General features: G+C 45.7%; 1 protein-coding gene and 1 non-coding gene across 2 annotated transcripts in view; one reads left to right on the top strand and one right to left on the bottom strand.

Annotated features, from left to right (window-relative positions):
• Window positions 1-4,183: 4,183 nt before the first annotated feature.
• The window catches only part of CREB3L2 (cAMP responsive element binding protein 3 like 2), a 111,883-nt gene continuing 100,650 nt past the window's right edge, over window positions 4,184-15,416 (bottom strand). The window contains exons 9-12 of the mRNA XM_057733076.1: window positions 10,122-10,221; window positions 9,706-9,832; window positions 7,650-7,866; window positions 4,184-5,572 (exon numbers count right to left, since the gene is read on the bottom strand). Coding sequence (XP_057589059.1) covers window positions 5,497-5,572; window positions 7,650-7,866; window positions 9,706-9,832; window positions 10,122-10,221 — 520 coding nt within the window. The 3' untranslated portion in view covers window positions 4,184-5,496. The remainder of the gene's footprint in view (window positions 5,573-7,649; window positions 7,867-9,705; window positions 9,833-10,121; window positions 10,222-15,416) is intronic.
• TRNAK-UUU (transfer RNA lysine (anticodon UUU)) lies at window positions 14,375-14,446 on the top strand. Its single transcript has one exon. It is a non-coding gene; the product is annotated as a tRNA-Lys (tRNA).

Here is a 15,416-nt window from a genome sequence, read left to right as displayed (position 1 = left end):
AAGCTTTTAAAAACAGAGTATGAGGATTTCCCAGACTGGACAACTTTTTAACGATTTAAGAAAAAATATTTTTATTTGCAAGAAATGGAAATACAAAAGCATAACAATTTCAATTCATTTTTTTTTCCAAACTAAGTACAAGTATCCTACAAAGCATTTACTTTTTTTTTTTTGTATTTGCTTAGCTATGACAAAGAATAGAAAGCCACACGAACCAGCATGATACGATAGATAATAGACTCGCAATGTATTTAGACTTAAACACTGCTGGTCTATATAACCTGTTACCAAAGAGAGGAAAGCCCTGCCTGTCAGCACAGACACAAAAGCTCGCAGTTGATTATAGTCCAGAGCCTGCTCAGCATTGCTTAAAAGGGGTCGCTCACAATTTGTCAAAGAGTGCTGGTGATTTTCATAGACTCAGAAAGTGTTTCATCTGAAAGGGAGATTTGCTGAACAGCGTAGGCCGTGGGTCCATGGTGCACACAGTTCGTGTTCTCAGCCAGCTGGTGAGGGAGGGAGAGGAGCAGAGAAGTAGCTAAAACCGCTGGTGTAGCTTTCCCAGGATGCAGAGGCTGCTCGCTGGAACTCACCAAGGATTGGATGAACTGAGCAGGAGATGAACATCTCCAGCATGAGGCGAAAACCTGAACTCTGCACAGCAGGGCCAGCGCAGGGAGTAGGCACTGCGTGCCCTGCCCTGAGGACCTTAAAAGTTTACAGCACGTTCACGCAGAAAGAGATCTGCTCAACCTAATCCACAAATTGCTGCACTTTCCATATCACTTAGCTGGTTATCCATCTCATAGTAATTAGCTGTGCTTGTTTTCTCTTTCTATAAAATTAAAAGACTTATTTAGCACAGCACCCAGCGCTTAGTAGGTGCTCAAGAATTATTATTTCCTTTCCTTTTAGAAACCAAGACAAAATAAAGCATTCCCAGATTTTATGCTGCACAAAAGGACAAAATGAAACAATACCTAGTCTTGTCCCGTGGTAGGCGCTGACCCTTTGGCCACGGAGACATGGAGTCTTAATCCTCAAAGGTGTCGGGTTCCTCTGCTCTGAGAAAATGTTCTGCTCTGAGGATTTATAATACTTTTAATCCCGGCTGGCCATTTTTTGATGTGATTGCACCTCTATAAAATGGGATTTTCCTAATGGACGTAACTCTGTTTCTTTTCTCCTGATGTGCAAATAGGATCAAGGCTCACTTTCAGGAAACTATTTCTGAGCCTTTGGAAAAGGTTCCTTCTCCCATTTCCACCTCAGTCTAACACTACAAGGATGTATATAAAATCTCCCAGTGACAAGGTGGCCCTCAGTTATCCTGCATTCAAATATAAGGCACGTGTAAGGCACAAACGAGTGTCTAAGATGAGGGAGGAGTGTGTGTGTGTGTGTGTGTGTGTGTGTGTGTGTGTGTGCACGCCTGCGCAAGAGGGAGAGAGAGGGAAAGGTAGAGAGAGAGAGAGAGAGCGAGCGAGCGCTGGTACGTGGGCCTTTTGAAGAGCTGTTGGTTAATGAAGCTCCCTCAGCCCCTTTATTCCCCAATATTCACTAGGGCCTTCCTTGGGAGTGAATGACTGACTCAATGAATGAATGAATGAAAGAAAAATCTGAACTCTGTCTCTGGCTGCTTCGCAGCCCCCTACTCTCTCCTGTAGCTGCCCTCCCAGAGGGGCTTAAGCGAGCACATCTAATTGTCTCAGCTGAAAAGCATTCAAAGAAAATGACTCTGACCAGGGCACTACCTGCTAATGGTCTGTCTCCCAGATCCTGCCTGCCCTGCAAGCAGGAGAGCTGGTGTCTGTAATAGAAGTTTCTCAGCAACTGGATTCAACAGAACCAAATTAGTGACAAGGGCACTTGGCAGACAAGGGAGAGGCTAAAGCCTTCTCCTCCGTCTCCCATCTCCCCACGTTAGCAAGGCCAGCACGGATGCTCTAGCTCCTCGACAGGAAGCAGGAGGTCTCCACACACTCCGTGCTCACGTGACAGGTGTGTTCGGAGGAGCTGGCCCTCAGGGGCCTCTGCTCCTTGTCTTTTGCTTGGTGTGAGGACATAGGAGGAAGGAGGCACAAAGTGCTGAAAAAAAATTTAATAAAACACTTCTGTCAAAAATTCTGGACACTGGCTCACTGTCAGAATAAAGGTGAACCAGTTCAACTCCGGCTCCCAGGCACGTGAGATTCACAGCCCTCTCTTGGCATTCAGGCTAACCCGAGAGATTTAGGAAGAAAAAAACAAGGTATTTATAGTTGGTGTGTAAATAAGTTGAGCTAAAAGCTGCTTTCACAATCTACAAATTAGGTCTCTAAGCCAAAATCATTTATATTAATAAAAAGGTTATCTAATTTTGCCTGTACTGGTGTCAAACCTCGCCCCCACCTCCTGCCCAAAAGGAGCAACCTAGTTCAGCTGTCAGATTTTTATATAACAGTCCCTTTATGTGAGCTAGGCTCCAGAGTCCTAACACTTCACAGAAATTCCTCCTTAAACCTGGCACTGAGGGCTTTCATTTACAATATCCATTTCTAAGTGCAAAGTCCAGAGCTGTGAATAGAACCTCGCTGGGGGGGTCTGGGTTACTCAGGCCTCATCCAGTAAAAAAGTACATGTTCTCTGAACTTTTGCAAGACATCTCCTCCACTAGGCTAATCAAAGAAATGAAAGAGGAAAAGCTGTTGACAAGATGAAAAATATATTCATACATTTATCATTAACATTGATTCTTTATGACTGATGGTTGCACTAACAGTCTCATATTTTCCAAAACTGAGGTTCGGAAACCAAAAGCCTGCCGCTACTTGACATCTTCAGGGCTAACCAGGTATTACTGACTCATCTATGGGATGGCTCTGGGAGAGGAAACAAATCCACTGACGTTGTGGGCTTAACCCTGGAACAGAAAACACACACACACCCATTAACTATTTGGAACCAATCGGGTATTATCCAACTCTTCTGCACCCTCTTGACTCCACTGCGTCCTCCTAAAGGGATAACAGCTTAGTTCCCCTTACTCGCCCAAGCAAGGAGTGGAAGGCAGAGGTCTTTCTCAAAATTGCAGCAATTGGTCCTTGGATCCCCTGACAATGGCTGTTTGAGCTCTCAGGCTCATGTCCCCGGTCCCTAGACACAGATTCAGTTCTGGGAAGAACGGTTTCCCAGAGATCGAGCTCTGCTGCTTGCAGGGCTGGAGAGAGTGAGGTCAAGAGAGAGTAGGTCAGGAAGGAAATAAAATGCTTAAGGCACTAAGGACAGGCACTAGGAGTTTGCTGCCTGTTTCCTTCTCCCTTCTGATTCAGAAGAGCTGGTTTTCTACTCGGGCTAATCCAGGAGCCTTAAAAACCCAATCTGGTTCCAGCGTGTCAGGCGGGTAAACTGACCCATTCTCACTGACATACGAAAGCTTGCCTTTCCTGTTGTCCAAATACTACTTGAGTTAATTCTATCTTCTTAGCCCCCACCAGCCCCCAACACACACAGGCTGCCTGTGCCTGATAATGACATGACATTTCAAAGAGAGAGATGGTTCAGTAGTGGCCCATGGTAGGCAGACACCAGCCAGGCCCAGGAGGGTGTAGAGCAGAAGAGGAGGAGAAGGTAGAGAGAAACAGAAGCGAGGCGCATGCTAGCAACCCTGCTCCGGCACAGCCCAGCTGGTCTCAGCCCTGCCTGGCCAAGGGAAGGGAGAGGGAGAGGCGTGCAGAGGACCGCGAGGGCTGCCAGGACCACTGCAATCCTGATCCAGCTTTACACAGTGCCAAGAAGATGAACTTGGCTGTCTCCCAGCCAGAACTCTCTCCATCACAATAGGGAGAGAGGAATCACTGATGGTGAGCCCGAAGGTACCGGATCTGCTTATGAGGTCTGATGGCAAACGCTAATGACACCAAATCACATGTCTGCTGTGGAAGGGGAGGCCCAGGTGTGGCTTAATCTCGCCTAAGTACAGGTTCCAGTGACAATGTACGTGAGAGAGAGAAATGGAGACAGAGAGAGGTAAAGCTAAAGGTGCTTCAGCTACTACTAAAAATAAAATACAAAATGTGAGCAAATTTGTTACACAAAATCTTTTACAAGCTAGGGAAAAACATTTAAAGGGAGTCTTCTACATTATACAAGAAAAAGTCAATTTCCATTTCTTATTTGTATGAAAGAGAAAAGTTTTTTTTAACTACAAAAGTTACTTTTAATCATTAAAAAAAAAAAAAAAAAAAGTAGGCTGGGGGATTAGGTTGTGTCTCTTTGGGTGAGCTGCAAAGTAGCCAAACCTGACTATAAAAGGTAAGACTGCGGATACAGAAATGTCACCTACTCTGACCCCAGGAGCAGGCCTCTTGGCCCACCCCCTGTGTTGGGGCAGAAGAGGAGGGGAAAGCAGAAGTGTTGGGGGAGGTGGGAAAGACAAGCTAGCACAGTTGTCTGAAATGCCTGCTGTCAGAGACAGGGCTTCCCTTCCCTGTTATGGGCACAGGAGAGAAAAAGCATCTGTCCACAGAGCCCCAGACCTGGGCAAGGCACCGCTCCATCTTTCCCTCTGAGTTCATTCTCTAGGAGGACACATGCTTAGGGAGATTTCCCAACTATAATTATAGGTCTCCAGCAAAAAAAGAAGAAAAGAAACCAAAACATGGCCTGGGAGGATTGGGGATCCCAGAGCCTAGGGTGCCCTCCTTGCTCCAAAGGCCAACAGAAGACTTTGCTAAGCTTGGAGGGAGGCGTCCGGATGTCTTCAGTGTGGTTGCCCAGGGAAGCCTCAGCAAGCTAATAAATACTATTTACAAATGGGGAGGAGAAGCCAGGGAGGCAGAACTAGGGGCGTGTGGGGACACAGATTGTGGAGAAATCCTACAAGCAACATGACGGGGCAGGTTTGCCTGGAGTAGAAGAGCCTGATTCCTTCAGGCATTGCACTTGCGGCCTGAGAGTACGAAGGGGACGCCTCGCTCCAGCTCCAGTGCCGGAGGACAGTCGGGGGGGCTCAACGCAGAGCGGCAGGGCGCGCCCGCGGGAGGCACCGCAGACCCAGGCTGAGGAGGGCAGGACTTCAGTCAGTGCTGTGCCAGATTCCAACAGGCATCCCGGTATTCTTGTGGCTCAAGTAGGGGGTCTCGCATGAACAAGAGTCAGCTCTTCTTCAAAGAAGCAGTCACACCCACCCCGGTGAGAATCAGGCAGTATCTTTTTTGGCACTGTCGGTAGAAACAAGCCTGCTTGTCCCACCCCTGACCCTAAGATAATTTCCTATGGCAGTAAGCAACAGGGAGGGAGAGGTGCAGGCTCCCTTCTGCAGGGAGGGACATGCGACCAGAGGAGGCGCTCTCTCACCGCAGGTGAAAATCCCAGGCTGTCCTCCCATCCAAAGCCACGACTGCTGGTCCAGGTTTTCCTCAAGATCGGGTGGCAAAAAAGGAAAAGCTTATGACAAAGGTGGTTTGGAGATGTGAAGGTAGAGTGAAGAGACAGAGGGAGGTGGGGACAGCCTCTTTAAAAGGTGGCGTTCACTCTTCTGTCGAGTTCTACAACTTTTAGTGTTTCATTCCCCTCCAGTTTGGTGCTGACCCTGCAAAGGCATCAGAAGGAAAAAGAAGTCTTACCACCAATTGTCTCGTGCTTGGTAGGATGACACAATCATTCCATGACTGCGACTTTGTGGGCAGCCCAAGCACGCTTCCCGTCCTCTCCTCTCCCAGGAGCAATTCTCTGTTCCCAAAGCCTCCCGCTACCCGCCTAGCCATCATCCACATCTCTGCCTTTATCCTCATGCCAAAGGAGACTTTCCAGCCCAGAGGATAAACATGGAGGTTTGCTACTGATTTGCTTACATTGCTTTAAATGATTGTATTTATTGAGGATGGTAGTTACCCCTAAGATAAACTCTGGGAAGGAGAAAATAAAAGGATAAAGACTGATCCTTGGTCTAGAATAAAGATTTTTTTTAATCTAGATAAAGATGAAAACTTTATAAAGATTAAAAGATTCTAGATAAAGATTTAAAAAAAAAACACCCAAAGTAACTTGAAATAACAATAAATATATAACAGAAAATAAGCACATTATTAAATTGTATAACAGCCTAGAAAGTCTCTAGGCATTCAGAGGAGGGCTAGGAGGGTTCTGGCATCAGGGAGACATCCCAGAACAAGAGGGACTTCAACGGGGCCTTGAATGGCTGAGACAAGAGGAGAAAAGACATGTGTCATGAGTCAAGTAATCGAGCAGCTGAGTCTTCTCTGATTCCCAGTGGCAGCTCTACAATTCGCTATAATAGGAATAATAATAATAATGTCTGACGTCTTAGAGTATTTCAAAGGATTTACTGTATGTGTCATATTTACATAGTGCTTGAAATAATAAGTACTATAAATGTTAAATATGCATGTATAATATAATGTAAACATATAAAAGTATATATAAGTACAAACTTTCCTCTGTAGCATTAGGGGAAGAAAGCTCAAGAATCTGAAACACAATCTTTCCCACTTGCATTGGAATAGCATCATTTCTGGGAGGCAGAGAAGCAGAGTTCAGCTAGACCACCAACCGCAGCATGTATAACCAGGATTGTAGCAGACTCTCTTTCCCGTGCCATCTGGTATACCCAGGTATCTCCCCAGCACAATAACAATACCTAGTAGTTGTACAAGCCTTTATGTTCATACAAGGACTTTTCCTCATAACTATCTAAAGGAAATAACTCATGGAGAATTGAAGACAAATATATGTCATTTTCAATATGGAAACACATCATGTACAGGGCCTCTCAAACAGTGACCCTCAATATTAATATGTAATTATAATTCATGCATGTTTATTTACATATAAATCATAAAACTACACATTGGCATATAGCATGACATATATGTATCTCTAACTGGAAGGAAGCTTGGGAATGTGTCTCGAGGCTGCATTTACACAGCAAGTACACTGCTGTTACTGAACTGTATATTTACTTCTGAGGCTTTCAGGAGAGGAAGAAGATGGGGAGGAAGGGAGCCAAGCCCTTTCCCCGATTCTTGGAGCCACCACTGCCAGCTTCCCAGTGGCAGAGCAGACACAGGGCCAGCTCACGCTGGGTCTCTTCGCCAATCTCTGTTAGGGGCAGCTGCTAGCAAGCAATAGACTCTCCAGAGTCCAGGTGTTGGAAATAGGTCCTTAAAAAACCAAGCGCTGAGGCTTCCTGGGTGGCGCCGTGGTTAAGAATCCGCCTGCCAATGCAGGGGACACGGGTTTGAGCCCTGCTCCAGGAAGATCCCACATGCCATGGAGCAGCTAAGCCCACATTCCACAACTACTGAGCCTGTGCTTTAGAGCCCATGAGCCACAACTATTGAGCCCATGTGCCACAACGACTGAAGCCCACGCCCCTAGAGCCCGTGCTCTGCAACAAGAGAGGCCACGGCAATGAGGAGCCCGCGCATCACAACAAAAAGTGGCCCCTGCTCGCTGCAACTAGAGAGAGCCCGTGTGCAGCAACGAAGACCCAACACAGCCAACAAATAAATAAATAAACAAAAACCAAAAAAACCAAGGGCTGGACGAGGGCAGTGGGAAAGTCCACACCCCTGCACCGCAGGTTGCTGACTCATAAGCTATCATCAGCGCCTTCGAGGAGGTGAATCTGTATCTATTTGACTCACAAGTGCTGCTGCAGCTCCAATAGCACTGACTTCTCCAGGCTGGTCTCATTCGAGATAATGAAATGGGGAAGATCCACATCTGGCCTGGACTCCAGCCCTGATGCCCTGAGCAGGGAGGAGCCTCCGTCCCAGCGCCCAAGCTCCCCGGCCGAGGCCGAACTGGACGGCTCCTCCAGGGGAGAGTGTTCCTCATAGATCAGCAGGTTCCTGGATCTCACTGAGAACAAAGCAAAGTAACAGGTGTTACGAGAGACCACAAGGGTGCATCACATCCCCTCGCTCGATGCCCAGAGCTGAGAGCAGACGATCATTCATGAGTTCTTGTTGCCCAGGACTGAGGGTGCCAACTGGAGTTGGCTTTCTATAAAGGCTTTAGGATTTCAGAGTTTTGTGCATTGAAAAATGATACCAATTATAAAGTGCTGGAAGAACAATAGAAAAGCAAATAAACAGGAAGCAAACTGCCACCCCCAGTGCTCTGAAAATAAAACTCCCCTCCGTGACCCACCCCCAACCATCTGGGGGAAACAATTCACAGAGAATAGGAGTCAAATACTTGGAGATGCCCAAGCCCAGCTAACATAAGCATCCCCAATGAGCAGGTCTTGCACAGGGAGAAGGTACAAGGGCAGAAAACTGTGTTTTCATTTAGAAACTGGAGAGAAGACACAAAGCCAAACCATAAATCAAACAATGGAGACGCTCTCTTTTGTTTTATAGGATAGTTGCATAGCTAGATGGCCCGTAGCAATTTTCTACAACATAGAAACTTTGCTCTCACCAGCTTCCATTTAAATTTAAAGATACATTCCCTCAGGGAAAAAAGAATTTCCCAGGAGACCACTGAAATTATTTGGTTGAAATGCTAGCCTTTCTGTCATATACCTGGCAGGGATACACCTACTTCAGCTACCTCACCTGCCTCATAAAGAGCACAGATCTTTCAGATCTGCAAAATTATGCCCACCCCAAATCCAGTACCCCCTAATTCCACACTTGTTCTTATTAGTGTATCTATTTTATGATCCCTACATACCACCTCTTTATTGCCTACATACTTGAAAGAGATCACCGATCTAGGTGAGAATATCGCTTCTAACACCTGAGGCTCCAAATTCTCTACATCTTGGCCATAATATTTTGTAAGACAGGCTGATTCTTTAATTTCACTTTACAGATGCTTACTATGGTAACAGAGAATTCCACTGAGTGGAATTCTTTTAAAATGTTATGGAAAACTTAATGGTCTCCCCATCCCTTCCCCCTAAACACACATCCTTCCCCCTTATCAGAACTCAATAAGAGGGCTTCCTAGGTGGCACAGTGGTTGAGAATCCGCCTGCCAATGCAGAGGTCACGGGTTCGATCCTAGCTCCAGGAAGATCCCACATGCCGCAGAGCAACTAAGCCCGTGTGCCAAAAAACAAACAGAACTCAATGAGAAGACGTCAGAATTTGCCAGGGAACATACTCCAGAGCAGCAGTTTGCAAACCATGCTCTGTCGAGCTCTAGAGAATTCCCAGGGGTGTCTCAGCCCAGTGGGTGAGGGGCACAAGGAGAGGCCCAGAAGCCTGGGCACCAGACCCACTTCCCCCACAGCCCTCTTCCTCCCTTCAATGGAGAAGCTACATTTTTACCACTTTTTGAAAATTAGGCTTTCATATGTAAACAGAAGCCAAGAACACCTCCTGCAATGTCTTGGAGGTCACAGCAATGACAGTTAACTGCAAACTAGCTAATTTGGGGGCAGATGCTTGTGTTGGTACTATTCAATGAATGTTTTTTATGGGGAAGAGGGAAGAGTGGCATTGAACTGCCTTCTCCCAAGGAATGGATATATATGCATTTATAAGGATAAATGATTTTGAGACCACTGCTCTTTAGCCAAGGAGGTTTATCATATAGCTATTTCAAACCACGTGGTTTAATAAAGTCCTCCCATCTAAAAAAAAAGAAATTAGACTTTCACATAAGACTTCTTTCAGAAAGCTAAGCTTTGAGAAATGAAAGAGAAAAGAAACAAGACACCCCCCACATTGCTGAGTGCTGTCTTACCAACGGAGGCTGTGTAGGGCTCCTGCAGGGAATGCTGGCTGGGCAGGGCCATCTTGGTGGCAGAAGGGTAGGGCCCATAGCCCTGAAAGAAGCTGCCAAATGCAACGGCAAAGCATAACACAACGACCTGCAGGATGAGGAGAGAATGTAGGGAGCCGTCAGTTCCAAGATCCACCGAGCAAACCTTTAGACCTGCAACACCTGGGAGGTCCAGGAAGATGACTCCCCTCCCTCAGGCCAGCAGACCACACCCAGTCAATCACTGTCACATCATAGCAGAGAAACAGCCTTGAGTGAGCTGTGTGGTTCCTCCACCCACTGCCCCCACCAGCACTTGGACGTGGCAAGCTGGGGAGAGACTGGAGCTTGGGGAGTGGGCAGAAGCAGTGTTCATGCTGTCCCTTCAGGAAACTCACCATGAGGCAGGTGCCAGTCTGTGTGCCAGCCAGCTTGCAGGTGCGAGAAACTTTGCCCATCACCAAAGTCTGAAGCTTCTGCAGCTGCTGCAGGAGAGTTCTACAAACACAACACATTGAAACCATGAAGGGCGTCTGAGAGACAAGAGAATGCTTGTGAGTGATCTCTGCCTCGGGCTCCAGGGAAGTTGCTGTGGCTTTGTGTCTGAATTTGAACACAGTACCAAGGAAACAGTTCCTCTCGTGAAGACACAGACACCACTGTCTTCCAGCACCAGAGTCGCAGAGCTTAAGGGGCTCAGAAGCTGCCCACGTAAGCAGCTTGTCCATTCTGTGCTGTTCTGAGTAACAGTGACTTCAGTGCCCCCAAGTAATCGCTGATAATCCCTGGATTTGTTTGTCAGCCATTGAGAAAAAAAATAAGTAAAAATTGGCTGGTGATGGTGACACAAGGAGAACTCATTCACCCAAGAGAAGAGAAACACTGAAGAAGATGCAAGAAAGGAGAAAATCATGGAGAAGAAGATGCCCAGCAGAGAACAAGTGGGGGGAGGGGGTGGCCAGAGGCGGTGGCTGTGACAGGAAGCATCACTGAGCAGCAGGTGCTCAGACGGCAGATCTGAAGAGAGGGAGAGAGACAGAGACGAAAACAAGAATGGCAGGGAGGCAAAGAGCCATGAGCACCTCCAACCTGTGGTCCTTGGAGGCTCATGGCACCTCCACAGGCAGAAATAAAAGCCCAAACATGAAGGAGCAAAGAAGTCTGCTCAGCTGGACATGACTTCAGAACCAGGATCTCACAAGCCATCCTCTGATGCAGACTCCGATGTTTCTCCAGGAAAAGACAGAGAGCAGGAGCAAAATAGAGTTGTTCTACCCCTAAAATTGGACAACTGTGCACACCCTTAAGAGGGAAGGGTTTGAGGATGAGAATAGCATGTTCTGCTCTGTGTGACATCAGGTCACAGAAGGAGCAGATGGTGAAATTCTTTGCAAATTCTGAACAGCACCACCATAGAAAAGGATCTCACAGCACACAATCCTGAATTAGAGCCTTGGGGATGAATTCTGTGTGAGAAGCATAAAGGCTGCTCCTCATCTCCATCCATCTTCTCCAAGCCCAGTGCACTCAGCAAAGTGGAGAGATTTTACAAGCAGATGCTTTTTCTTGGGTCTCAAAGATTTTCAGAAAATTCATGCTGATGGAACATCAGAAAGCCAGACAAGTTCATTGGAAAACATCAGCAAATCACTCATTTGCAGAATTCTGGGCTTTGGCAGAGACCTTGCCTCCTACCACAGCCCACCTCCTGAACAGCTTTCAAGTGCTAGAAGGACAAGCAGGTTTTCCCAAGTTTGCAGCTTCCCCGGTGACCAGTACCAATGAAACAAGTTCTCTCAGGTTTAAGCCAACTGGGGAGAGGCTGGTGGTAAGAATGATATTGCTTTTAGCAGTTCAATGGATAAGAGTGGAGGCAGAATTGGAACCCACAGCACGTACAGCGAAGGCTTTCTGAACCCAATAACCCCATGTGGTCCCATCCACACCATATTTTTACCTTGTACAGAGGTTTTAATTTAAGCAAAACAAAATCATTCATCCCATTATTTAATATCTTTAAATTCTATTAATACGAAGGTCTTTTTAGTACTTGTTGTTTTCTTGTTTTAGCGTTATCTAGAAGTATAATCACAAGTAGTATAGACTGGTTTATGTTTCTATACATTCAAGCAACATGTTCTTTAAAAGAGTTCTGTGCGTTACACAAGGCTGAGAAATACTGATAGTGTGATTACTTTAAATTCTACTTTAGGAAATTGTGTCATTTGTGACAACATGGATGAACCTGGAGGGCATTATGCAAAGTGAAATAAGCCAGACAAAGAAAGATAAGTATCACGTGGTATCACTTACACATGGAATCTTTTAAAAAAAAAGTTGAACTCACAGAAATAGTAGAAAAGTGATTGCCAGGAGCTGGGGGTGGGGGAATAGGGAGAACTTAGTAAAAGGGTACAAACTTTCAGCTATAAGATGAATAAAGTCTGGGGACCTCAGGTGATGTAAAATATGGTGTCCACAGGTATCATATAACTGAAATTTGCTAAGAGAGTAGAACTTAAATGTGTTCACCAACAAACATATGGACACCAAGTGGGGAAAGCAGAGGTGGGGGTTGGGGTGGGATGAACTGGGAGACTGGGATTGCCCTATACACATTACTAATAAGAAAAAAAATAAATTGTACACTCTAAATATATACAGTTTATTGTATGTCAATTATATCTCAATAAAAGCTCTTAAAAAAATGTGTTCACCAAAAAATAAAAATTACAAAAGGTAAATAGGTGAGGCGATGGATGTGATCATTAATGCGATGTGAGGACTCCTTTCACAACGTATACGTGTACCAAATCATCATGTTGTACACTTTAAATATCTCACAATTTTACTTGTCAGTTATACTTCAATAAAGATGGGGGAAAAAATTAGAAGGTTGCAGCTAATGGTCATATGATGCAGCAAGTTTTTTCCCTCATCGCACCTTCTCTCTTCTCCCAGGACCTCCCAAAAGCACCCCATTCTTACCAGCTTGCATGGCTGCCTTTTCAAAGCTAAGAGCTGAGTGACCTGTGACACACCCACTTCCCAGGTGAGCGTTCCTTCTGGCAGCGCTGAGATCTCGCGGGCAGTGGCACACATTGTTATCGACAACTTCCTGTAATGCCAGCCCCAGAGCCCTCTCTGGGTTCTCCCTGCTGTATTTCTGAAAATCCTGGGGCAGATACACAGGTGAGCCACAGATAAGACCCGTGTTTGACCGTGTGGCACAAACCTTCTCTATTGTATTCTGGCCTCCTCCCGTGGTGCCAGTCAACAGGGTCTTTGTTACCAGCTGCGCTACAGAAAGGGGCCTCGCTGTTCCCTTGGTGGCCTGCTGAAGAGCCACGTGTGTAATGCCGACTGACACTTCTGATGGGCACCTCAACTCCCGAGGGGCATTCTGCTGCCTGCACTGACAGCCCCAAGGTGCTGAAGCTCAGCTGTGCTCTGTGCATGGTAGGGGGGGCTTCCTCCATCCAGGCTTCCATGAGACAGCAGATTTCCAGATGTTACCGAAGCCATATACTTTTGCTCCGAAGTCTTAAGGTGTTTTTAAAGCAAGATCGCCATTTCCTTTTTTTGCCAACAGTCTCAATTTACCCACAATCTTCCGTACCTCCCCCCGTCCATTCCCTGCCCCTTGTTCAGTCTTCAGAGCATGAACCACTGAAAAAACCAACTCCACACAATACTCAGAATTACTCCTCCCTTGCAATTTCTGATTGAAATCATGAGGCCTGGGACCCCTTCCCTAGGATGAAGAGTCTCCCAGGAGGCTCCACAGTTCATTCTGAAAATGGACCTCTAACAGACCAGACACACCCAAACACCAATGGTGTAATGCCTCAGGTTCAAGTTGGGACTCCCCAGCTATAGGTGTGAAGTGCTATCAGTTTGGAAGAAGGACCATCTAAGTGTGGCTGGGTGAGCAGGGAGGGTTGTATCTTCACTAGCTGTGTGGTGCTTTACTTGGCTGTCATCGACATATCCTTTCCAAACTCAAGGATAACTATATTCTGAATCCACTGCAAATGAAAATGGTTGTTTAATGGTCCCTGATTTCTAACAGTTTATAATCCAACTCTTTTAAGATGAGCAAACACGTAGTTTAAAATAGATCTTACAGTTTTAAATTTTGGTGGAAAGCAGCAGTGATTTATAACGTGCTGTTTGCCACTGCTTCTCCTACTCGGATCAGCGAAGGTGAGCTCACGGGAATGATGACAGTCTGAAGCCCCATCCATCAGCAACAGAGGGATTTCACCCAAGGAAAGCAGGTTATCTCATCATCCCCAAACTCTAAATAGATTTCCATGATGTGATAAAGTTTGGGAAATTCATAGACACTCATGCAACAGAAACACTAACTTTTGTCGTAGGGAAAGAAAATTTTCATTGATTGAGTGTCCACTGGCCGAGTGCTAGAACTTCATACGCTGAGATACTATGTAAATGTCTCAAAGACATGTAATCAGTAACTAGAAGTCCTAAGGTGTAAACCCAAACCTGACTCCATAGCTCATGTACTTTCCAATTCAGCACAGCATGGTACCCGAACCTATAATCGAATGAAATTAATGATCAAAAGACTTCTTAGTTAAGTAGATTTTTCTTAAATCCAGTGACATTAACATCATATTGAGGGAATTCCCTGGTGGTCCAGTGGTTAGGACTCGGCACTTTTACTGCTGAGGGCCGGGTTCGATCCCTGGCCTGGGAACTAAGATCCTGCAAGCCTTGCGGTGTGGCAAAGAGAAAACAAACAAACAAACAAACAAAAAACAAAAAAACAAAAAAAAACCCATTATATTGACAACAGTACAACAAATGTCCACTGTTAAATAAGAAAAGATTACAGTGACCACACTGCAGACGGTGACCAAACTGCGGACAGAAGGGCCACAATGAATCTGATGGCAGTGAGATACACACTAAGTTTCCATGGTACTTATACAAATAAAAGCAATAGGGTAAAATAAACATTTCCTGGCAAATCTCTGGATATGCCAAGATAAAATGCAAGTGATGAATAAAAGAATAATAGGTGTTCCTTAGCCTATGTCAAGTATTAGGAAGTCAAACCTGAGCTTTGTTTAGGAAAATGGAAACTATAAGACCTGTCCCTCCACTGGACACCAAAAGAGCTGACAAGATGGCTTTGGGATTATTAAGTCGGTAATATTTAGCAGAACAGGGCGATAAGCTCCCAGGAAAAGAAACCTGAATTAGATCTCAGTACCATGGCTGTGTGCTTTTAATCACATTACTTAAGTCCTGAGTTTAGGCACCTAGTCAAAGTTAACTCCCTTGACCTCACCAGCTAACAGAATAATGAGAGAATCCCCTTCTGGGGTACTCTGGGTTTGCTGAAACAAATACACCTTTGCAAAGTGCTTGCTCTTTCCACTGATGACAGATGAGTCTCTTTACGGGAAAGCCTGGGACCTCACAACTGATATGTTGGTCTGAGATGACGTGGTACTTTCCCTGATGCCACTGGGACAGATGCCATGGCCTGCAGCGCTGCGAGCTTGGATGACAGCTGTTACCCTGCCTGCAGAAAGGGCTGGCTGGAGAAAAGGCAGCCATCAGATGAAATGGAAGAATTATTTTAAAACTAAAGCTATAAAAAGTCAATCATAGGACCAACTCTCTTTCCAACAGTGCATTCAGAGCACAGTATAAACTTC

This window comes from Hippopotamus amphibius, chromosome 4 (genome assembly GCF_030028045.1).
Source record: "Hippopotamus amphibius kiboko isolate mHipAmp2 chromosome 4, mHipAmp2.hap2, whole genome shotgun sequence".
Lineage (NCBI taxonomy): Eukaryota > Metazoa > Chordata > Mammalia > Artiodactyla > Hippopotamidae > Hippopotamus > Hippopotamus amphibius.
This window is presented reverse-complemented; position numbering and strand designations above follow the sequence as displayed.